Here is a 27,017-nt window from a genome sequence, read left to right on the forward strand (position 1 = left end):
AGTGAAATAGGCTGGATAGAAATTTAGTAAAAATGGCCCACTTACCAAGGGATAAACAGATTATTTAATAAACATTTTGTGATAACTGATTAAATATACAAGGGAAAAAAAGAATAATAATCTATAATCTCTCCCCTAGCCTTTACAGCAAAATCAACTGCAGAGGGATAAAAAGTTTAAATAAAACAAAAGTACTAGAAAATTGTATTTTTAAAATAATTTTAGCATGAGACAGATCTTTATAAGTCAAAAGCCAAAAGTCACACATATACAAACACACACACCTGATAAATTACTAACTAAAAAAAAATAAGTTCTATGCAATTGCCAAAATATCTAGAAAGTATCTACAAACTGATTAAAAAAAAAAAAAAGTGACCACAACCAAAACAAATGAATAAGAGCACCAATCCAATAGAAAAGTAGGCAAAATTCACAGAGAAGTTAATACAAATAGTTCTCAAATATAACAGCCTTTGACCTAGCAATCGCACTTCCAGGAATTTTTCCAAGCGGTGTGCTTGCAAAAAGTAATGTACATGCAAAGATATTCATTACAGAATTTGTTCTGTTCCTATTATAGTAAGATAATGTTAATAATCAAACTGCTATCAACAGAGGAACAAGAGGAACACTAGGTACAGATAAGCAATGCTAGCCAAAGATGCATTCAAAGAGGCAAAGTAAAAATACAGAATATCATGCATGTATGTTTTTTAAAATTTGTACAGTAACAGAGTTGTAACTACAAAGAACAATTCTAGAAAGACCACAAGAAACTGGATACCAAAAGCTGCATCCAAAGAGACTGAATAATGGGAGGATGAGAATCAGAAATGACTCTTTTCCATATAACTCTTTTCATAATTTTTGAATTTATATTATTAAAATAAGAAAACTGATCAAAGTCATAGGGAACACTCCATGAAACCAGATCATGTGAACTGCTACTTTAACTTTACAGAATAGTCATAATACTTCTGAAGTATCATATTTAGTATGTTTGGAAATCAAACATAGTTTACATTTCTGATATCAAACCAAACTCCCCTATTTTTCAGTGCATGTGTGGAGAAAAGACACACAATTGGGGAAAAAACTTGGATTTTTTTTAAATTTATTTATTTTAATTGGAGGGTAATTAGTTTACAATATTGTAGTGGGTTTTTCCATACATTGACATGAATCAGCCATGGGTGTACAACGTGTTCACCATCCTGAACCCCCCTTCCACCTCCCTCCCCATGCCATCCCTCTGGGTCATCCCAGTGCACCAGCCCTGAGCACCCTGTCTCATGCATCAAACCTTGACAGGCGATCTGTTTCACATATGATAATATACATGTTTCAATGCTATTCTCTCAAATCATCCCACCCTCGCCTTCTCCCACAAAGTCCAGAAAACTATTCTATACATCTGTGTCTCTTTTGCTATCTCACATATAAGGTCATTGTTTACATCTTTCTAAATACCATATATATGCATTAGTATACTGTATTGGTGTTTTTCTTTCTGACTTACTTCACTCTGTATAATTGGCTCCAGTTTAATCCACCTCATTAGAACTGATTCAAATGTATTCTTTTTAATGGCTGAGAAATATTCCATTGTGTATATGTACCAAAGCTTTCTTATCCATTCGTCTGCTGATGGGCATCTAGGTTGCTTCCATGTCCTGGCTATTATAAACAGTGCTGCGATGAACATTGGTGTACACATGTCTCTTTCCCTTCTGGTTTCCTCAGTGTTTATGTGCAGCAGTGGACTTGCTGGGTCATATGACAGTTTTATTTCCAGTTTTTTAAGGAATCTCCATACTGTTCTCCATAGTGGCTATACTAGTTTGCATTTCCACCAACAACGTAAGAGGGGTCCCCTTTTCTCCACACCCTCTCCAGCATTTATTGTTTGTAGACTTTTTGATAGCAGCCATTCTGATTGGCATGAGATGGTACCTCATTGTGGTTTTGATTTGCATTTCTATTGATAATGAGTGATGTTGAGCATCTTTTCATGTGTTTGTTAGCCATCTGTATGTCTTCTTTGGAGAAATTTCTGTTTAGTTCTTTCACCCATTTTTTGATTGGGTCATTTATTTTTCTGGAATTGAGCTTCAGGAGCTGCTTGTATATTTTTGAGATTAATTCTTTGTCAGTTGCTTCATTTGCTATTATTTTCTCCCATTCTGAAGGCTGTCTTTTCACCTTGCTTATAGCTTCCTTCACTGTGCAAAAGCTTTTAAGTTTAATTAGGTCCCATTTGTTTATTTTTGCTTTTATTGCCATTATTCTGGGAGGTGGGTCATAGAGGATCCTGCTGTGATTTATGTCAGAGAGTGTTTTGCCTATGTTTTCCTCTAGTTTTATAGTTTCTGGTCTTATGTTTAGATCTTTAATCCATTTTAAGTTTTTTTTTGTGTATGGTGTAAAAAGTGCTCTAGTTTCATTCTTTTACAAGTGGTTGACCAGTTTTCCCAGCACCACTTGTTAAAGAGATTGTCTATTCTCTACTGTATATTCTTGCCTCCTTTGTCAAACATAAGGTGTCCACAGGTGCATGGATTTACCTCTGGGTTTTCTACTTTGTTCCACTGATTTATATTTCTGTCTTTGTGCCAGTACCATACTGTCTTGATGACAGCAGCTTTGTAATATAGTCTGAAGTCAGGCAGGTTGATTCCTCCAGTTCCATTCTTCTTTCTCAAGATTGCTTTGGCTATTTGAGGCTTTTTGTATTTCCATACAAGTTGTGAAGTTATTTATTCTAGTTCTGTGAAAAATACCATTGGTAGCTTGATAGGGATTGCATTGAATCTATAGGTTGCTTTGGGTAGTATACTCATTTTTACTATATTGATTCTTCCAATCCATGAACATGGTATATTTCTCCATCTATTTTGTCATCTTTGATTTCTTTCATCAGTGTTTTATAGTTTTATATATATAGGTCTTTTGTTTCTTTAGGTAGATTTATTCTTAAGTATTTTATTCTTTTCGTTGCAATGGTGAATGGAATTGTTTCCTTAATTTCTGTTTCTGTTTTCTCATTGTTAGTGTATAGGAATGCAAGGGATTTCTGTGTGTTAATTTTATATCCTGCAACTTTACTATATTCATTGATTAGCTCTAGTAATTTTCTGGTGGAGTCTTTAGGGTTTTCTATGTAGAGGACCATGTCATCTGCAAACAGTGAGAGAAAAACTTGGAATTTTATTACCCTCCTTTACCCCCAGTTTCAGCACTTAAGAAGCACTTAAGTAGCTACATCAAAGAATACTCTCTTGAAGGGAAAAAAAAAAATCATTACCAAAATTTAAAGTGATATAACAACTATTTTTTTAAGAAGAATATAGCAAACGTTATCAATAGTTCAGTTCAGTTCAGTTCAATCGCTCAGTTGTGTCTGACTCTTTGCAACCCCATGAATCGCAGCATGCCAGGCCTCCCTGTCCATCACCAACTCCCAGAGTTTATCCAAACTTATGTCCATCAAGTCAGTGATGCCATCCAGCCATCTCATCCTCTGTCGTCCCCTTCTCCTCCTGCCCACAATCCCTCCCAGAATCAAAGTCTTTTCCAGTGAGTCAACTCTTCATATGAGGAGGCCAAAGTACTGGAGTTTCAGCTTCAGCATCAGTCCTTCCAGTGAACACCCAGGACTGATCTCCTTTAGGATGGACTGGTTGGATCTCCTTACAGTCCAAGGGACTCTCAAGAGTCTTCTCCAACACCACAGTTCAAAAGCATCAATTCTTCGGCACACAGCTTTCTTCACAGTCCAACTCTCACATCCATACATGACCACTAGAAAAACCATAGCCTTGACAAGACGGACCTTTGTTGGCAAAGTAATATCTCTGTTTTTGAATACGCTATCTAGGTTGGTCATAACTTTCCTTCCAAGGAGTAAGCGTCTTTTAATTTCATGGATGCAATCACCATCTGCAGTGATTTTAGAGCCCAAAAAATAAAGTCTGACACTTTTCCAGTGTTTCCTCATCTATTGCCCATGAAGTGATGGGACCAGATGCCATGATCTTCGTTTTCTGAACGTTGAGCTTTAAGCCAACTTCTTCACTCTTCTCTTTCACTTTCATCAAGAGGCTTTTGAGTTCCTCTTCACTTTCTGCCATAAGGGTGGTGTCATCTGCATATCTGAGGTTATTGATATTTCTCCCGGCAATCTTGATTCCAGCTTGTGCTTCTTCCAGCCCAGCGTTTCTCATGATGTACTCTGCATAGAAGTTAAATAAGCAGGGTGACGATATACAGCCTTGACATACTCCTTTTCCTATTCGGAATCAGTCTTTTGTTCCATGTCCAGTTCTAACTGTTGCTTCCTGACCTGCATATAGGTTTCTCAAGAGGCAGATCAGGTGGTCTGTTATTCCCATCTCTTTCAGAATTTTCCACAGTTCATTGTGATCCACACAGTCAAAGGCTTTGGCATAGTCAATAAAGCAGAAATAGATGTTTTCCTGGAACTCTCTTGCTTTTTCAGTGATCCAGCAGAAAGAAAGACAATGCCAAAGCAATGCCAAAGAATGCTCAAACTACCACACAATTGCACTCATCTCACACGCTAGTAAAGTAATGCTCAAAATTCTCCAAGCCAGGCTTCAGCAATACGTGAACCGTGAACTCCCAGATGTTCAAGCTGATTGTAGAAAAGGCAGAGGAATCAGAAATCAAAGTTATCAATACTTCACTTTTAGTTGTATGACTTCCTGCTATAATATTTTATTTCCTCAATTCATGAAATAAATAATATATCTTCAACATTGAGACATCAGCGAGGTTACTGTATGTGTAACAAAACAGCAGTGATTGAAGTGTTTTCACATATCAGAATTTCAACACTTAACAAGTATGTATGGATCTTAATGCCAAGCAATGTTCTAGGCACTAGGAATTACAACAATGAATAAAACAGACAAAAATTCTGTTTTCATGGAGCTTATGCTAAAGGACACTTGGAGTCCAAAAGCCACCTTTATTTAAAGTTGAAAGTTGTATTTAAAAAAAAAAAAAAAGGTAGAGAGTGGAGCCAGAGAGTAAAGGAAGTATAAGCATGCCCTTTTTAACTTGTTTAACAAGTAGAAGTGTATATAGTTGACCATATTCCCTAAGTCCCTCCCCAGAAAAGAAATGTCCCTGATGTAGAAACTGCAAGGATTAACTAGTCAGCAAATATACAGACAGGAGGGATGTGGACTATATGTCAAATATAGTCAATTAGAAACTAATGTTTTTTATTTTAAATGTTACAAATATTTAATCAGTATAGTCTTTCTATGGACTCTCTTCTGTAAGTCACTGGACCTCAGTTTCGCATAGTTAGGCAGGAATTTCTTCAGATATATCCTAGAGAATTGCTACCTTTTTTTTTTTTTAATACAACTTTCAACTTTAAATAAAGGTGGCTTTTGGACTCCAAGTGTCCTTTAGCATAAGCTCCATGAAAACAGAATTTTTGTCTGTTTTATTCATTGTTGTAATTCCTAGTGCCTAGAACATTGCTTGGCATTAAGATCCATACATACGTGTTAAGTGTTGAAAGTTCTCAATACTTAGAGTATCTAAATATTATTTACCAAACTATTGACTTTTGGTGCCACAATTTGGTCAAAGTATACTATCCTATACAATATTATCAGCATAGATGAGAGAAAACCCAAATTAATTTATTTGATAATGTTGTATTATCTGCGATTGGACTGTATTCACTGAAAATTTCCCTTTATGTTGACTGTATTCAAAGAAGTCTTTATTTATAGGTTAAAGTCAATTCTCTTAGAATGTTCAAGGAACTGAACATTAAGTAGAATGTTCATGTGACTGACAATTTACATATTCTCTCTCCCTTCCTCTCTCTCTACAATACACACATACACGCTTGCACACGCACACGTTTACAGAGATGCAAAAACCTATGGATTCCTTAAAAAGTAGCCACTCTAGGGAACCAATGCTTTCTTAAATAATTTTCAAAATCTTTTTGAAATTCCTCTTTGTAATTCCCTACAGGATCTACTTACAGGCAAATAAGTAAGTAAAGCTTGGTGAATTCTTTTTTTAAACACATGGGACTTAAAACAATGACTGTCATTGTTTAACTGTTTTCACAAAAACATTAATCTTGACTATTTCCAAATATCAAATCAATTTTCAAAGGATGAAGATTTGACACTCTGAAGATACTCAAGAAAATGTAACACAGGCTCTGAAGATAATTCCAAAGAAGAAGTGCAAACATATCCAGGCAACAAAGTCACTGGCAAATCTCACTGATTTAGACATTTAATCCTTCAGCATTTACCAAGCACCCATTGTGCCAGATACTCGAGAGTATTTTACGTGATTAACCCTCATTCAGATGCAGAAGTTCTGGTATGCTTGTTAAAAATGAAAAGGGAAAATCACTTTACTTTATAATCACACCTCATTTATGGCCTGCTAGAATTAGTTAGCCAAATGGCTGCCGATAAGCTCAAATAGTTTTAGCACTGGGTTATTGGGGTCAAAGGTTAAACCCCTATGTGGGAGAATTAAACCAGCTCTGTTCTGAGGCCAGACCACATGCTTAGCTCCAGGCAGCCACTCTGTAAAAGTCTGCAATTGATCACAAATTGGGCAAGAGGGCAGGAAAAGATTCACAAGCCCACCACCCACATAAGAATAACAACTTAGTGTACTGCCTAATGGCATGTATACTAGAATTCTTACCTCTACAGGATCCCCTTCTCTTTCATACACTGAAAAACTACAGATGATATGGGTTATGATCATACACACCTCAAAATGATGATCAATCAACTCAAAATATTCTTCAAGGGGCACAGATCCAGAAAAAGAACATGTGAAATCTTTGATTCCCTGTTTTTCAAAATATTCTTGAAGGCGGATGATAAGCTCATTTGTTATAAGCCAAAGATCCTCAAATTGTTCACTCTGAATGCGGTATCGTTCTAAAGAGAAAACAATTAAGCAAAAGGCTTATTAACACAATTACTAGCTGAAATAATGTATTGCTGTTGTTCAGTCGCTGAGTTGTGTCTGACTCCTTGCGATCCCGTGGACTGCAGCATACCAAACTCCCCAGTCCTTCGCTATTTCCCAGAGTTTGCTCAAACTCATGTCCTTTAAGTCGGTGATGCCATGAATTATCACTAACTCTGACATGAACACCAAAATGAAAAGGACAAAGATTTCATTTTGGGAATATAGATATAATTTCTGCTGGCTTAATAAAAATAATTTTATGACCTTATTGTGATTTTCTGCATCAATAACTTAACATTTTCAAATTTCACTCCAAAGGTATGTGATCACAGTGCCAAGCTGCAGAGTATGGTCCTTTTAACTATTTATCTTATGATAGGTTTCAGTATAGTAAAAACACAAAATTTGGATCCTTCCAAAAAAAAAACTACTCAAAAAGTAAGAAAACAAAGAAAGAAAACAAAAAAGGTAAGGAAACAGCCATTGCAAAAGCATACCTGGTATCATTATCTGTTTCAGAAAATTGATATGCAATAAAATTTATTCTACAGAGCCCCACATCCTGGCCACAGCAGCCAGTTTAAACCCCTGTTATCATAATCAAAGCTTTCTATTTTTCTAATAGTTCTTTCATTTGAAGAAAGATTTTGCAATAAGACCCTTCCCCCAATATAAATCTTGGTTCCCTCCATTCCCTGAAACCACAGCTCATAGAGAGCCAAATTCTTGCCTCGTACCCTGATGGTGCTGATGGTGACAACAAAGATGGCAATGATGATGACAGCAGTGACAATAACTGCATCTGCGATAAGGGCAGCTATTACATGTTGGGCACCGACCACAATAACTGCATCTGCGATAAGGGCAACTATTATATGTTGAGCACCGACTACAATAACTGCATCTGCGATAAGGGCAGCTATTACATGTTGGGCACCGACCACAATAACTGCATCTGCGATAAGGGCAACTATTATATGTTGAGCACCGACTACAATAACTGCATCTGCGATAAGGGCAGCTATTACATGTTGGGCACCGACTACAATAACTGCATCTGCGATAAGGGCAGCTATTACATGTTGGGCACCGACCACAATAACTGCATCTGCGATAAGGGCAACTATTATATGTTGAGCACCGACTACAATAACTGCATCTGCGATAAGGGCAGCTATTACATGTTGAGCACCGACCACAATAACTGCATCTGCGATAAGGGCAACTATTATATGTTGAGCACCGACTACAATAACTGCATCTGCGATAAGGGCAACTATTATATGTTGAGCACCAACTATGCATCGAGCACTAAAATCGTAACAACTCATTCTTCTACAAAAAAAGAAAACCAGGCACAGAGAATCTCAGAGACTTGCCAAAGGTCACAAAGTAAATTAAATGTCAGAGCTAGAATTTATGATAAATATCCTTCTTTCCAATTGTCTAAACTCGACCTACCCTTTAGGATTTGGCTTCAATCTCAACTACCCCAAGAAAACTTTATTTCTCTACCATCGATAGTAGCTTTGGGCTGCCCTGGTGACTCAGATGGTAAAGAATCTGCCTGCCATGCAGGAGACCAGGGTTCAACCTTTGAGACAGGAAGATTGCCTGGAAAAAGGAATGGCTACCCATTCTAGTATTCTTACCTAGAGAATTCCATGGACAGAGGAGCCTGGTGGGCTACAGTTGCAATGAGTTGGACATGACTGACTGACTAACATGTAGCAGCCTTATATGTACCAGGCACTATCTAAAGCACTTCACGTTCACTCTCTCGCTTAAATCTCAATCACCCAATAGGGAAAATACTGTTATCCCCATTTTACAGAAAAATAAATCTAGCCACAGAAGAGTTTAAATAATCTGCAAGATCATCTAGCCAGTTAGTAACAGAGCAGGGATTGGAACTCCAGCTATTAATCCAAAGATTATCTATCAGTCTTAACCACTTCACAATATTGCATGTCTCTGAATTTATACAGAGAATGTCTACAGTTTACTGTTTACTTAACTGTGTACAACCACGTATTCTTATTTAACTTTCCATATAATCATATTTGGTCTCTTCAAAGAGACCATACACTTTTTGAGATCGAAGTCACCTATTCTATTGAACATCTATTATGTTTCATAAAGAAATAAATCTTGGGAGTATAAAAATTAACTCAGTCTTTTTGCTTAAAGAACCTAAGGTACTATGATACACGCATGTAAAATAGTTATTTATACTTTCTATGGTACTATAAATATATTACAACTTTAAATTGGTTTTTAACTTTGTCATCCTCAACCAGAATCCAAGAATATATCTGCTCTCATTCCCCAAGTCGACTCTTTTTATTTACATAAGGAATAAAATAAACTGAGTATTCCTGCCACAGAACATGCAAACAGTCTATTCTCTGCTGTCATATCATTTGACATGATATGACATGAATCTTCATGTCATGAACCTTCCCCACACTCCCTTCACTCTAGTCTTATTCTGGAGTTGGCATCTGCCCATGGTGCTCATCAGATGTCTTCTCATTTCTCCCCATCAAAGACAGTAGGGCCAAGGTCAGATATGACAACCTTTACCTTTCTTGGTAATTTTCACTGAAGGTTTAATGCTTTAGAAGAAAACTAGAGTACAATTATGGAGGGGTGTGAGTAGACACGTAGAAGGGAGAATGCTAATGACAAAGTATGCTAGTATTAGAATCCTCTAAATCTGGGGTCTTACCTAAGTCAAGCTTGGCGTCCAACACAGAAAACCCAGACTGATATTTATTCATTCTTCTATTCATTTGTAGAAGTCAGTTCAAGATGCTGGAGATAAAATCATGAATAAAGCAAGAGCCTCTGCCTTCAAGAAGTTCACTATAGATCTTGAACGACGGAGTGATGGGGGAAGAATGAACAAGGTTTCCACCATCACTGACTCAGGGGACTCAGGGATACCCCATTATGGTTGATTATGCCACAGAAATATCAGAGCTTTCCCCAAGGGATATACAACTATTTTCAAGTATATGAAGGCCTATTACATAACAGAAGAATTAGGCAATAACAAGGGAGCAGCAGCAAAGGGAAGAAGGCCCAATAAGAACTGTCTTACAATTATAGGTATTAATAGACTTGGCTGCCCTGGGAAGTGTTTAAGGCTCTGAACTCCTTGGTGATTGGTGCTTTCTGAAAAGTCTCCTTGGGAATTGTAGAACTCAGTGAGGAAGAAGACAGGCCTCTGAAGTTACAGACCAATCTGTCCCTCTCTGCATCCTAAGACACATATTGGGCAGCTCAGTGCTGCCTCCAGGTCTCAGCCATTTGTCCCTCTTAGGTAGAAAGGTAGCTTCTGGCTCAGGGCTGGCTCAGGACCTTGTCTTTCTCTATGTCTTCCCATCTTGGGTCAAGTGTCTGCTCCAGCCCAGAGCCCCCATCCAGGCCTGGGGAATGCCCTTGGCCTTCTAGAAGACGACACTGAGCTGAGCCAGTTACATCTCCTTAAACAGCTTTGTGATCTTCCCAAACACAAACTTTACATTCTGCTGCCCAGTCTTTGCTGGACATAGCAAATGTAGGTGATGAAGTTCCATGCTGCAGGGATGCAGGCCCGAGAGAAGAGACGGTGAAATGTAGTCATGACTATTGGAGCAACAGAGATGAATATGATAGCAGGAGTGGGCACATACGCTGGCACTGCCATACTTGACTGTGGCTACCCTCCCTGTGAGCAGCATCTGCAAAGCCACAGACTGGATGGGGAGTGAGTTGTCCTCCAGAATGGCCTGTGCCAACACCAGGAGAGGTGTGTCCATTTGACTGTAATTTTTTGATACAAATGTGTCACAACTTAAAAATCTTAAAAGAAATGCACTAAACATTTCTATCAAAGGTTAGTTTTATTAATTAAATTCTATTTAAAAGTAAAACATTTTATTAGCATTTACAACTGGAAGAAATGTGGAGAGGATTCTCAGCCAAATGCCAACAAGTACCTCCAAGTTCAGCTGTCCTGGGGCTGAGCTGATGATGGGGAAAGACAGATCCAATTGACACCTATCCTGATGCCTCCTAGGAACTGCTGGATTTAGTTCCCATTCACAGCTTACAGTGGGCATGGGTGTTTCATTAAAGAGAGCAGGGGATGTTGTCAGCAAGCCAAGAAAGGCAGTGAGCCCAAAAGCTTCCCCAGGAGAGACAAAGTATCTTATTTCTGCTGCCCACAGCTGGAGCTCCTTCCTCACTCCTGGAAGACAACAAACCCCCTAATCTGACAAAATGAAATGCAGGCAAGTCTAAACATTTCCCTTTATCTTTCATCAAGATTTGAATTATCTGAACAGAGGCTGATGAACTCTCTAGGAGACCCATCTCAATCCCCCATACTGGGCAAAGACTTCCACTTTCTAAAGTAATCGAGAAAAGTCTTGGACAATAGATTCAAAAGGCAAGGGACAAATGAAAGAAATGAAACACAATTCCCTTTACAAAGTAACCATAAAGCAAGACAATCTTTATTTGATAGTCTTAAAAGATTCTAAGCAACTCTGCACATACTCATTCAATTCAAAAGGTATTAAGCAGTGAGTGCTGGGGAAACAATGGGGAACAACACAAACTGGTCCTGGCCCTCATCCTAGTGAGAAGGGTAGAAAATAAGCAAATAAATAACAAATAATTACAAGTTATGAGAGGACTATGATGCAGATAAAAAGGGTGCTATGATAAAGACTAATGGTAAAACAGTCTTTTCAGCAGCTAAATAATACTAGCCGCTAAAATTTACCTAGCACTTACAGTGTACCAGGAAATTGCTTCATGCTTTTTAGGAATTATCTCATTTGATTCTTTTATAGTATAATTGCAATATTTTATTTCCATTTCTGTAGATGGAAAAAACAGGCACAGCAATTTTTTCAAAATCATTCAAATGAAAGCTAAACCAGAGCAGGGATTTAAATTATTAATCTAATTCTAGACTTCATACTCCTAATCATTTTGTGCATAAAGCTTGGAGCTTAAGATGGAAAGAACAGCCCAGGTAGAGGGAATGGCAAGTTCAAAGACTTTATGGGAGAAAAAGTCAGAGATGTACAAAGAACTGAGAGAAGGTCATAGTAAGGAAAAGTGCCCAAAGATGAAGTTCAGGCCAGGCCAGAACATACAGGGAGACCTATAAGGGTTAGTAAAAGTTTTGATATTATTATCAACACAAAAGATTTTAAGCTGGAGAGAGGCATGATAAAATTTGTAATTGTTTGTTTCTTTGTTTTTATTATAAAAGCTGCCAAGTAGAAAAGGAATTGAAAAGGGACAAAAATAGACTCATAGTTAAGGACATTATAACCATGATCCAACATAGTGGTGCCATATATAAGCAATTAAGGGTATCACATTATGAAGGAAATCTCCAGTTGCTCAGCTCTTATCCCTAAGCAAAACTTAAAATGTAGTAAATTTTTAAATCTATGACTTCAGTACAAATAAATCATCCAACCATCAATTTCTTCATCCACACAAAGGGGAAAATAAAGCATAGCTCACAAGGCCAGTATGAAGATCAACTATAATGTTATATGGAAAAGATTTACACAAGTGTAATTTATCTTTGTATTATTATTTTTTTGGCCGCAATACACGTAAGATCTTAGTTTCCCACCAGGGATAAAACCCACACCCCTTGCACTGGAAGTGCAGAGTCTTAACCATTGAATCACCAGAAAAGTACCTATATTTTAAAATTTAGATCAAGAAAAATTAGATATTCAAAATATATTGGTTGAAAAAATTAAAATTTTGATACAAAAAGTATAGAATAAAACGAGTTAAAAAATCTAAAGCTCACTGGAAAACTTAAATATAAATAAAATTCTCTATTTCATTTGCTGGCATTCAAATGGCAACCCACTCCAGTGTTCTTGCCTGGAGAATCCCAGGGACGGGGAAGCCTGGTGGGCTGCCATTTATGGAGTCGCACCGAGTCGGACACGACTGAAGCGACTTAGCAGCAGCAGCAGCAGAACACCTGTGTCACCCCAAAATGCATATGTTTAGTCCTGATATCCACTGTGATAATATCTGGAGATGGGGCCTTGGGGAGGAGATTTATGTCATGGGGAAGGAGTCCTCATGAATGGGATTAGCACTGTTATAAAAAAGAGACCTCAGCATCACTCTTACCCCTTCTGCCACACGACACACTGCAAAGCCAGACATCTGTGAACCAGGAAGCAGGTCCTCACCAGAAACCAAACCTACGAGTGCCCTGATCTTGGACTTCATAGCTTCCAGAACTATTAGAAGTAAACTTCTACTATGTAAAAGCCACCCAGTTTATGGACTAAGACAGTACCCAAATGGACTAAGATAGTACTCTGCTGTGAATACATGAATATCATTAAACAAGAAAAATGTAAAATTCATAATAATAAACATTTAAATAGGTCTGATATTTTCTGTAACTTTCAAATTCGGGCTTTAATTATTTTCTTATTCATCAGCATATACAGGGGGGAAAAATGTGCCAAAATGTTAAAAATTACCATGAGGCTGGGGGATTTAAAAATATAAACATGGTATCTGCAAGTTGAATTTTTTCAGATTACCAAAAATCAACAAGAATCAAAGAGTCAAAGATTTATAAGGCATTATGTTGACTATTAAGCATTTTCTTGGTACTAGTACTCCAAGATATTTAACATTGCCCAGGAGATTTTTCCAGAGTATACATTTCATGGAAAGGAGAAATGAAAATTTCTATTTACAATATAGCATGAAAGAAAAGAGTTGTATTCTAAAATACATCCTTACAATATTGGTAATTAAAATAGCTTCCAAAATGAACATTCAATTAATTTTTTTATCTCTTTTCCTTTGCATCTTGCAACAGCAGCTCAGTGGAAATAACTATTTCAGCTTCCAAATGAAATAAATTTAAAGGATTGGAATCCAGTCAATTGCCATTTCACCCTACTACAAATGGAGAAAATAATATATTTAACTAAGCAGGGCACAAAAATGCATAACGTCAGTCTCAATTCATGTCAGAACATCTGAAGTTCATCAATATAAATAATGTTTGCATTCACATCATAAACAAAGCATCAATATAGTTTATGCTATCCTGGAAATTTTAAAATGTGAAATGGAAAAGCAGATGAATGCTTTTTAAATCAAAAGTTGGAAGAAATAATATAAATAATATCAGTAGATATTAGTGTAATATTCTAAATATACAACCTCTTCAATATTAATACAAACTGTGGATGGTTTCTCTAAATTTAATTTTCAAAAGGCTTTTTTCTAAGTGTATTTATATAATATTCCCATTGTCCCTCAATAATACTGCTAAGAAATTCTAAGATAAATAGTAATACAATATTATACTGATGAATCACTGTACACATTAAAGCAATGACAGCAGCAGGAGGTGCATATCAGGTGAGTTTAGATTTTCTCATGACCTGCGTGTGTGCTAAGTTGCTTCAGTCATGTCTGACTCTTTGTGACCTTATGACCTTTAGCCCTCCAGGCTTCTCTGTCCATGGGATTCTCCAGGCAAGAATACTGCAGTGGGTTGCCATGCCCCCCTCCAGGGAATCTTCCTGACCCAAGGATCGAACCTTGTCTCAGGCATCTCCTGCATTGGCAGGAAGGCTCTTTAGCACTAGTGCCATCTGGGAAGGCTTTATCATAACACTTGTCCTTAAATTTGGAGGCTTCATTAAAGGACTATCACAGAGTACCTACTCCATGAAGTTTCAGATGCTTTTATCTGTAGTATTGGAGAAGACTCTTGAGAGTCCCTTGGACTGCAAGGAGATCAAACCAGTCAACCCTAAAGGAAATCAATCCTGAATATTCATTAGAAGCACTGATGCTGAAGCTGAAGCTCCAATACTTTGGCCACATGACTCAAAGAGCCAACTCATTGGAAAAGACTCTGATGCTGGGAAAGATTGATGGCAGGAGGAGAAGGGGACAACAGAGGATGGGATGGTTAGCTGGCATCACCGACTCCACAGACATGAGTTTGAGCAAGCCCCGGGAGATGGTGAAGGATAGGGAAGCCTGGGGTGCTGCAACCCATGGGGTCACAAAGAGTCGGACACGACTGAGCAACTGAACAATGCCAACAACAAAAATCCCACACTTTATCAAACATCTGAAGATAATTTCTCTTCTTTCTGGAATGCTCTCCACCTAAAAATCTCCTATTCATTCCAAAAGATCCTTCACAAATAAAATCGCTTATGGAACCTCATTCTTTTGGAATCCAGCAGCAGCTAAAGTGTGCTTCTATAAGCACATCAGGTGTTCTATAATCAATTCACTACCTGTTTGTTTCTCCAATTAGTCCAGGAGCGCCACAAGAGTCATGAGATGTATTAGATATAAAGACATCTGCTGAGTGAAAAATGAGCAAAGGTGCACAGTCCAGCCAGATGGAGTAGAGCAAAACTCTCACTTTCTTTTTTCTGAAGATATTCTGTTTAACACAGTTCAATATTATATATGCTTTCTTTTGACAGATGCAAAAAGAAAGCCTTTTTCAAGGCTCAACCCTTATTCACATGCATGACTACAATCCTTTCATTATATCTGAAAGCAAAATAATCAAAATGGAAAAGCAAAGGACTTATAAACTTGACCTGATTCAATTCAATCACTCTTTCTAGCATGTTACACTCTTTCAGGATATTGAAATATTTAGCATTATTAGTTATCCTTTCCATATTCCAAAGGCCTACCTGAGGCAACATAAATTTGCTATTTGCAATAGCTTAGTGCTACTCGTGACACTAAGAAGATGTATTTACTCAGCACTCATTGCTAATTACTAGTTTAACAGGGTACCGAAGTCTAAGTTGAAAATCATTTCTCTCAGATCTTAGGGAAAATTTTTCCATCGTCCTCTAGGTTTCAAATTGGGAAAGGAGTACATCAAGGCTGTATATTGTCACCCTGTTTATTTAACTTATATGCAAAGTACCTCATGTGAAAAGCCAGGCTAGATGAAGCAAAGGCTGGAATCAAGATTGCCGGGATAAATATCAATAACCTTAGATACACAGATGACACCACCCTTGTGGCAGAAAGCGAAGAGAAACTAAAGAGCCTCTTGATGCAAGTGAAAGAGGAGAGTGAAAAAGTTGGCTTAAAACTCAACATTCAAAAAAACTAAGATCATGGTATCCTATCCCAGCACTTTATGGCAAATAGATGGGGATACAATGGAAAAAGTGAGAGACTTTATTTTCTTGGGCTCTAAAATCACTGCAGATTGTGACAGCAGCCATGAAATTAAAAGATGCTTGTCCCTTGAAAGAAAACCTATGACCAACCTAGACAGACAGCATATTAAAAAGCAGAGACATTACTTTTCCAACAAAGGTCCATCTAGTCAAAGCTATGGTTGTTCCAGTAGTCATGTATGGATGTGAGAATTGGACCATAAAGAAAGCTGAGCACTGAAAAATTGATGCTTTTGAACTGCTGTGTTGGAGAAGACTCTTGAGAGTCCCTTGGACTGCAAGGAGATCAAACCAGTCAATCTTTAAGGAAATCAGTCCTGAATATTCATCAGAAGGACTGATGCTGAAGCTGAAGCTCCAATACTTTGTCCACCTGATGCAAAGAACTGACTTATTGGAAAAGACCCTGATGCTGAGAAAGATTGAAGGTGGGAGGAGAAGGAGACAAGAGAGGATGAGATGACTGGATGGCATTACCGACTCGATGGACATCAGTTTGAGCAAGCTCCTGGAGTTGGTGATGGACAGGGAAGCCTGGTATGCTGCAGTCCACGGGGTCGCAAAGAGTCAAACAAGACTAAGTGACTGAACTGAACTGAACTAGTATCTAATAATTTTGATGAAAAGTTAAATGACTTCTTGATAAATTTTCCTTGAGTGACTATTTTTTCCTTTCTAATCTTTGGAGATATGCCCCTGATCCTTAGTGCTCTAAAATTTCACAATAATATGTTCATATGTATTTCTTTTTCTCATTCATTGTGCTAACATCAAACAGGCTCCTCCAATATCCACAACTGAGACATTTCATTTCCTAGAAATCTTTGTCTCCATTGGTTGTCTCTCCATCTTTACAACCCACTCCCCAAACATCACACCTTGTTTGATGAGCCTGTCATCAGACTCTGCAGTCTCTCTGAACTCTGGAATCAACTCCTCACTCATTCTCTAACCACCAGTGTTTGTGCTTCTGGTTTACTTGCTCTCTAACTCCCACTACTTCTTGAACCTAATCAAGATATGTGGTCTATTGAACTTGTTAATTTTTCACCATGTACCACTTTTCTCTGCTCTTAATTTCTCTCAGCTTAGACTTGGTAGTTCATTATTATAACCATTCTCATAAAAATATTTTATCTGCAATTCTGTTTCAAAATCCAAACCCTGACTTTAGTTGCTTGGATAACAAGAAACAAATCACTGCTGGGCAAAATTGTCTAAGGATGACTGGATTCACTTTAAAATTCAGGATCTCAGACTCTAATGGGAACTCATCATTGCTTATATTTCACGAGTTTGCTTTCTTATTCTCCAAGACACCAATGTCACACTTTTTTTTTTTTTCAAATTTAGAGATCAGAAAAGCTCCCCTATCTTTTCATCAACAAATCTATAAAGTCTCCCTAGACCTATATCCTGTCACAGTAAACTTTCAACTCTCCTCACCCTCCAAGTTCTGTATCCCATTCCCTCTCTCCTTCTAAAGGACTTCATTGCTTTGTGATGCCCTTCTACTTCCTGATCATCAGCCTCTCCCACTAACTCATTTCAGTTGATATTTAAACATGTTCTGAAAGTGAAAAGTGAAAGTGTTAGTTACTCAGTCGTGTCTGATTCTTTGTGACTCCATGGACGGTAGCCCACCAGGTTCCTCTTTCCATGGAATTATCCAGGCAAGAATACTAACATGCTCTAATATTGCTTATTTCAAAACAAAACCCACAACTCCCTTCAGCTATGTTTTGCTTCTGAATTACTCAGTTTAATTGTCCAATTCTTACTGAAAATGCTAGTTACTAAAAACGTGTAGTGCTACTAATAGATACTCTAAATTTAACCTTGGACTAAGCTGCAGCTTAGACTGCACTGCTTTGGACACAATATAGAGTTACATTTAGTAAGCTGAGTTTTATCATTATTTTTAAAGCTCTATGAAATTTGTTATTCAAAGTATAATTACATAACAATTATAACTCCAAAAATAAGCTATAGAGACATTATTGAAGAAGCTATTTTTGTGATATTCAGAAGAGAAATTTCATCCTGGACTCAGTATCAGGCTATGCATCTCCTAAACAACTGATTCGATTTGATCTTTAGAGCATTCTGAAAATTGGAACTAAAATGCTTTCCTTTTATTTCTAAGCTGCTAGTATCATATCAATTGTATGTTAGTCTTATTCTTCAATCTTCAGTAATTTTAAAACATATTTTAAACACTTTAAGAAACAAGTGGAACAAGGCAACGTACAAATAGATATAGTAAAGAAAAAGATAAAAGTAGATACATAAGAAAGATCAAGAAAAGCATCAAGACAAAAGGAACAGGAAGGAAGAGAGAGAGTAAGGTGGTAGTGTTTGCTGTGGGAAGTAATAAATAACAGTGTGCATCTGGATCTTAAGAAAGTGGCATGGCAGGAATATATAATTATAGACAACAGCATATTTCTTCTGAAATATCACTGTACTGAATCAGTCTAAATAACTGACTTCCATGTGGAAATATTTTATAATTCTGATTATAAAAATATTTCTCATAAAATGTGACCCATTTGTTATTTTTAACAACTTTATAGAAGTATCATTGATATATAAAAAATACACACGTTTGAGATTTACAATTTGATGAATTTGGACTCATGCATACATGTAAAGCTATTGCTATCTTCAAGGTAATGTACATATCCATCACCAGTGTTATTTTCAATTTAGGTCTGTGGAAACCATTTTCAGTTTCGCTACTGTATTCTTCCTAAATATTTTTATCTTTAAAGCTTTGCGGTTTATTTTTCAGATTTCATACATAAACTCTAATTACATTGAATCTTTACTCTACTTTCTAAAGTAAAAAACCTATTCAGCTCCACAGAGAATGCGGCTGCATACCTGAGACAATGAGTTGCATGCGCTTGTCTGCTCTGGCTGATCTATGCCAAATTAAACTAAAATTACCACAGAGCACACTTCAAGATCAGCTGATCATCAAGCAGGTTTTAAAATGCACATAAAATACTCTCCAAGATCTAATGACAACTATATATGATACATGTAGCATTTGACTGATTGTTAGAGAACAAATACTAAGTTCTCTCCATTTGCTGGGTTTTTCTATCCATCCAGATTTTGAGATGAAAGACTGCGTGCCTTTCATAAAAAAGAAAAATGTCAAACACATATTGGATAAAAATTACTTCATTCCTTCTTTGGGGATGAACACTCTTACAGAGCAGTACGGAGCACCAACATCTGCCTCAACCCCAGAAAATTGTACTTTCTTCATATCTTTCGCCTTTCATCTCCCAAGGGCTTTCTCTAGGTAGAATTCTGGGCATCACTGAAGCCAAAAAAACCATCAGAGAATTGTAATGGCTACTCTTCAGGTTTCAGTTTGCAGTTCATTTGGTTCTTTATTTAAATAGTCCACTTCCATTATGTAGTCTGTCTGCCCACACTGTGGCTTTGTCAAGGCATTCATAGTCATATATTAAGAAAATATGAATAAATCAATTATAGACATGGACATTTGGTGAAATTTAGGTAATGATAAAGTAATTATAAGCAAAAACAATGTTCTAAGAGTTATTTCATCTGAAAAGGAATAAATACAATGCATTAGGATATAAATATCCCCATTTGCACAAAGAATATGCCTTTTTAAAATAGTCTCAATTGCAGATTCATCATACAGCATCATCAACTGGAATCAAACAGATGTGTACAATTTCCCAAAGAAATGTTGGCAACAGCTTTTTTAGTTTAACCAAAGAGAACAGTTTAATCAAAAGAAATGTAAGAAAATGATTCCATTATCTAACTGAAGACTAAAACTAATCAAAACAAATTGATGCCAATGTAAAGAAGACGACAATCATAACCAATCACGAAAAAGACCATGAAAAGTATAGCATTCTCTCATTCTTCTCAGAATTGTCTTTGATTTGTGTGTCTTATTCTTTAATTTTTAGTTGTTTCCAAGTCTATTTCACTAGTCACCAACCTACACATTCCAGAAGGTGCTATGACAGAGACATCATTAGAGTTTCTAAAATAAGAATGTGTATATGTTCCTGCTGTTGACATCTTTATTTTTCAAGAAGAGTATATCCTCATTTTACTATATTTTCTAATTATAAAAAAATAAAATTAAAACTGCAAATGCATAAAGTAGAAAGTGAAAATTCATTGTACAAATGGCAGAAATTTTAAAAACTGGAGTGTACTCAGCCAGACTTTATATATATATGAATGAATGAATGAATATATACATATATATGTATTCATTTCCCCTGATATCCTTAGTGTACCTAAAATTTGTTTAAAACTTCCTCTCTTAATAATTTATTTCCAAGAAAGGGTATAAAACCCAGTGAGCTTAGTAGCTTCATTATCTACATACACAGAAATCAGTTGTACATTGAGTAGTTTCAACAATTATTCTCATATGAAGCAAACAAATCAATAAAGCAAATATTTATCTGAAATTCAAACTTGACCATACAATTAGCACTTTTCATTCTATTGAGATTAATCTCAACAAAAGTTATTCACTTTCATCTTTGCCAATGTCCAAAAGGAGGCTATAAGAATATGTACACACAAAAAATTTAACTCCAATTTCTAGTAACTCCTAAAATCTAGTTTACCATACACCTATCTCAGAAACATTTTTCAGTTCTTTAAATTCCTCTCTCAAACCCTCCTCATCCCCAAAACCAAAGTTATGTATCTCTAATAAAACAGGACCCTATCTTCATGACTAATATAAATGGCTCTTAGTTTTCAATATCTAACATCACCCTTATAGAAATCCTTGATGTGGCAATGATCTGTAATGTAGTGTTCTTAATAGAAGTTTTCAAAAGCAATAATATCATGGCTTTACTTACGAGAGGTTTTGGAAGCAAGAAGCGTAACTTGGGACCCTCCTAAGAAGCGAAAACCCATTACATTCACCTGATCATCTTCTGACTGCTTGGCAAAGCCTACAAAGAAAAGAAAAAACATCACCTTACAAAGACACAAGGCAAACACTTAATATTTAAAATAGGAAGCTTAGTTGATATGATGAACACTTTTTATGGCACTAGTGGAGTCTGAAGTCCATGTGTGGACTATATTAACTTCCACAGTTGCTTCCAATTGTTAAATTTCTGCCTCATAAGAACATGCTAAAATCATTTAATTTCCTTTTTTCTACTAGTTCCTTCTAGGTCTGAGGCAGGAAATGCACAAGATGAACCTAGAATACCTGTCACACCAGAAAAAAACTATCAGTGACTAGAGAGCTATATGAAAAGGACGTAAGAGCCATCTTAAAGAGACTACCACTGGCCAGAGATGAAAATATTTGAGTATCAAAAAAGATAATAATTGCAATGGAGTAAAACACATCAAATATATTTAAAAGCATGTGTTGATATTTACACTAAAAACAAAAGAGAAAAGCCAAATGCTCACTACTGAAGAATTCTAGAGAATCAACTGAGCATTTTAAAAATCACTAACAAAGGCAAGGAATCAAGTACTTACCCTAATGACCCTATTGAACTGTACCACATAAGCAATGGCAAATAAGGGAAACATTCTTTGTACATAAATACACCAGCTAAAAAATTGAAGAAAGCCTGAAAGCCATCATTTTTCAACTTCCAATGAATGAATGGATCTGAGTATTGACTATCAGTAGCTATTACAATCACACACAAAAGAGACAAACATATTATTTACCCACTGCTGAAAGTATATACCACCATTCATGAAGTACTGTGGCCAAAATGATCAGTCCTGGAAAACTGGGGCCAAATTTACCCTCCCATCACAAACAATTAAAAAATGGGTATAAAATAACCAAACCATTTTTCAAGACATTAGAAATTAGCAAATGAACAACAGTCATCTCTGACAAAGAAGAAACAAAATGAGTCCTACGTTTGCCCCAGTTTACCACCTAGAGAAAATTTCCAAGCCGCAACACGTGGAAGGGGAGCGCAAGAGCAACACAGCGCTCTTTCTGAGTTGAGGTGGTAAGAGTTGAAAATCTGGAAAGGCCAAAGTGGCAGAAGTTCTCAAGACAGAGAGAGGATAGCACTACAGTGAAAAAACTCCAGAAATCTGCAGAGTCCCCTTTGAGTATACAACAGAATACTAATCCATTTAAAACCAATGATCTCAATAATCACATTAAAAATAAATGGTCTAAACACCCCAATTAAAAGACAGATAATATTGGATTGCATTAAAAAAGCCAAGACTCAATTATACACTACCTATAAGAAGTCCACTTTAAACATAAAGATGTAAACAACTTAAAGGTGAAAGAGGGAATATATATATACCATTGTAACCCTAGGCAAAAGAAAGTTGGAATAGCTATATTCACATTATAAAAGCAGATTTTAGAGCAAAGAATATTAACAAAGACAGAGGTTATTTCATAATAATCAAGACAACATTATAATCCTAAACTTTTATGTGTCTAAAACAGAACTTTAAAATATATGAAGCAAAAATTTCAGATATGCAAAAAAAAGAGAGAGAGAAATAAACAAATTGTAATTGAAGACTTCAATACTCTACTCTCAATAATTGACACATGTAAACCGAAAATCAGTAAGGATATAGAAGATTAAAAACACTATCAGAAAACTTGTCTTAACTGACATTTCATAAGATCCCACCCTACAATAGCAGAAAACCATTATTTTCAAATGCTCGTAGAACATTCACAAAAACTGTCCTAGTTTGGGGGCGCTAAATAAGTCTCAATGAATTTAAAAGAATTCAAGTCATACAAAGTATGTTCTCCTACCACAGTGAAATTGAATTCCAAATGAATAACAAAAGTTCTATGGAAAATCCCCAAAAGTTTCAAAACTATAGACCATACTTCTAAATAACACCAGGGTCAAAAAAAGAAACAAAAGGAGAAATTTAAAAGTATTTTATATAGAATGAAAATTAAAAATATAATATTTGATAATTGTAGGATGCAGCTAAAGCAATAGTTAGAAGAAACTTTATAGCATTAACCAACTACATTAAAAAGAATGGTCTCTGCTTTCACCTTAAAGAACTAGAAAAAAGAAAATTAAACCCAAAGCAAGCAGAAGAAAATCAGAGAAATTAAAAAGAACAGAAAACAAAAAATAAAAATATGAAATAAATGAAACCAAAAGCTGGTTTTTCAGAAAGAGATCGATACACCTCTAATCAACAGATCAGGAGAAAAAAAAGAGAAAAAACACAAATTACCAGTATCAGTAATGAGTGAGTTGTCTTCACTCCAGATTCTATAAATGTTAAAAGGATAAGAAAATGTTATCAACAACCTTACGCCAATAAATTCAACAACTCAGATGAAATGCACGTATTTTCTGAAAGATAGAAACCAGCAAAGTACACTCAATAAAAAATAAGTAACACGAACAGTCCTATATCTTTTGAAGAAACTGAATTTGTAATTTAAAAGCTTTCCCATACACAAAACTCTAGGTCTGGAAAACTTCCCTGGTGAATTCTTCCAAATATTTAAGCAATAAATAAAACCAATTCAGCACACTCTTCAAAAAAAAAATTGAAAAGAGGTAAATATTTCCCAATTCATTCCATTAACTCCACATTAATAACTCATAAGGAAGCAAAATTACATATCAATATCCTTTATAAATACAAATGTAAAAATTATAAACTAAAGTTTAGCAAATTAATCCAACAGCCTGTTGAAAGGAAACTACATCATGATCAAATGTGACTTATCTCAAGAATGCACAGTTGGGCTACTATTCAAAAATTAATCAATGTAATCCACCTATTAACGGACTAAAGAAAAAAATGACATAAAATATTTCAAATGATATCAAAAAAAGCATTGAAAAACTTAAATATCTATTCCTAATGAAACTCACAGCAATCCTGGTATAAAAGAGAACTTCCTAAAGCTGGTAAAGGACATCTACAAAATATTTACAGCTATTAATAAAACACATTTAATGCTTAAAGACCAAATGTTTGCTCTCACAATTTCTATTCAACATCATCCCAGAGGTTCTAGCCCAGGTTAAAAAAAAAGCAAGCAAAAAGTAAACTGAATCTCCAGATTGGAAAGCAAGAATAAAAGTGTTTTCACTTGCACATCTGCAAGTGATCCTCTATGGAGAAAATCTGATTAAATCTTAAAAAAAAAAAAAAGTAGTAGAACCAATAAATGGTTTAACAATGTAGCACGATACAAGATCAATATACAAAAACCAACTGTATTTCTATGTACTAGGAAGGAACAATTTGAAATTGAAATAAAATACAATTTGCAAATGCATAAAAATATATTAAATACTTAAGGATAAATCTGCTTAGATTTGTAAGATAGGTACATTGAAAACAAAAACTCTTAGTGAGAAATATAAAATAAGCCCTAAATAACTGAAGGTCTCTATTTTCATCTTAAGAAACTAGGATAAAGTGGACCAAATTTTACCATGTTCCATATTGTTCAGATGTTGTTTCTCTCCAAATTGATCTACAGAATTAATGCAATTCCAATTCCAAGCAAAATCCCAAGGGGCATTTTTTTAATTGATAAGCTGATTCTAAGATTTATGTGAAAATGTAACTGATCAAAGTTTCAAAGACAACTTTGGCAAAAAAATTAAGTTTGATAAATTACATTACCTGATTTCTAGACTTATATAGTAATTAAGAGACTATTCTGTGTGTGCTAAGTTGCTTCAGTCATGTCTGACTTTTTGTGGCCCTATGGGCTGTAGCCTACCAGGATCCTCCATCCATGAGATTCTCCAGGCAAGAATATTGGAGTGGGTTGCCCTGCCCTCTTCCAGGGGATCTTCCTGACCCAGGGATTGAACTAGGCCTAGTCTCTTACATCTCCTGCAAAGCACCACCTAGGAAGCCCCAAGACACTATTTGGTATATAGAAATAATGATGGACAAAGATAGATAAATGGAACAAACTGAGCAGAAATATATATATATACATTCCAATTATTTATATAGTCTTATGATGTATAGTCAGAGGATTTTCAACAACTTTTCAAAGACTATTCAGTGCAAGACGATAGGCTTTTCAAAAGTAGTACTGGCACATTAGATATTTACATGCAAAAACATGAATTTTATCCCTATCTCACACCATACACACATATCAACTCAAAATAGATAAGATCCCTAAATGCAAAACATGAAACTAGAAAACTTGTAGAAAAAACATATGAGAAAAAATTTGTAACCTTGAGTTAGGCAAAAATTTTTTAGATATAACATTAAAATCATGATCCATAAAAGAAAAAAAACTGATAGGTTGGGCTTTAGCAAAATTAAGAATTTCTGCTCTTCCAAAGACATTGTTAAAAGAATGAAAATATACACCACAGACTGGGAGGAAATATTTGCAAATCACATAATCTGATAAGGGAGACCAAAAAAAAAAAGAGTACACACTGAGTAGTTCCATTTTACAAAATTTTAGAAAATACAAACTTATCTATAGTGACAGAAAGAAAACAAGTGTTGCCTGGGGATGGAGGGGAAAGGCTAACAAAGTAGAACAAAGAAACTCTTTGGGGTGATGGATACTTTCAGCATCATGATTGTAGGGATGGTTTCAAAGGTATACATAAACACCAAAACTTACCAATGTGTACATGTACATAAGTTATACTCTAATAAAGTTGTTTTTTATAAAAAAAAAAAAAAATACACTGAAACTGTTTGCGAATTAAAGAAGGTATTAAAATGTACCAGAAGAAAGATAAGTAAATATTTTACAATATTAAAATAAAGATCATTTTAAGCACAACATGAAAATTTGAAACTAAAAAAATAAATGAAATGAAACTTTAAAATTAATTTTACAACCTAAAAAACTTTATATGTTAAAAGAGCACAATTAATAAAAATTACAAAATTGCTATGCTAACAAATAATTTAGAAATGCAAATTTTAAAAAGAGATGCCACTTTTCACATAGCTATGTCAAAAATTTTAAAAGATTTAAATCCAGCTGTTACTCGGTACAAACCCCAATGATGAGTATATGACTTCATATAATTTTTCTGGAAATAACTTTGGTATTTGAATACAGTTTTCAAATGTGCATATCCTTTAACTCAACCATTTATCCTCAAAAAATTACTCCAAAGAAAAACAGAAAAGTATAAAAAAGCTATGTACATGGTACCTCCAAACAACAGAAAGTGAATGATGCTCAGTCGTTTCTGACTCTTTGTGACCCTATAGACTGTAGCCCACTAGGCTCCTATGTCCGTAGAATTCTCCAAGCAAGAATCCTGGAGTAGTTTGCCCTGCCCTTCTCCAGGGGATCTTCCCAACCCAGGGATTGAACCCAGGTCACCTGCATTGCAGGCAGATTCTTTACCATCTGAACCACCAGGGATACAATAGAATATTACGTTAATATTAAAATACAATTTATTCACAAAGATAGCCATATATTTGAGTACCATAAAAGACTGCTACAATAGCATGCTATTTGTTACAACATTTAAGTAAAATTTTTCTGTAAAATTTCTGGTATCATGATGTACACTGAATGTCAGCTAACTAACATCTATTCCCAACTCCTTTTTCTTAGCCCATCTACATTAGTTCTCAGCCCCCTTTACTGTAGAAGAGGCCATGTGACAATATTATGGCTACTGAGCCATAAGTAGAAACCTCCTATGAACTTTATGGAAACATGCCTTTCTGATAAAAGTTAAGCTATTACCATAGTTATATCTTTCCTCTACTTCCTGC

General features: G+C 35.7%; 1 protein-coding gene across 3 annotated transcripts in view; it reads right to left on the minus strand.

Moving 5' to 3' along the window:
- Window positions 1-27,017, minus strand: part of BBS9 (Bardet-Biedl syndrome 9) — a 474,928-nt gene that overhangs the window by 226,245 nt on the left and 221,666 nt on the right. For all 3 annotated transcript variants that reach the window (XM_025291193.3, XM_025291190.3, XM_044946679.2), the window contains 2 exons: window positions 21,134-21,229; window positions 6,796-6,968 (listed from right to left, as the gene is read on the minus strand). In XM_025291193.3, the coding sequence (XP_025146978.3) occupies window positions 6,796-6,968; window positions 21,134-21,229 (269 nt within the window). The remainder of the gene's footprint in view (window positions 1-6,795; window positions 6,969-21,133; window positions 21,230-27,017) is intronic.

This window comes from Bubalus bubalis, chromosome 8 (genome assembly GCF_019923935.1).
Source record: "Bubalus bubalis isolate 160015118507 breed Murrah chromosome 8, NDDB_SH_1, whole genome shotgun sequence".
Taxonomy (NCBI): Eukaryota; Metazoa; Chordata; class Mammalia; order Artiodactyla; family Bovidae; genus Bubalus; species Bubalus bubalis.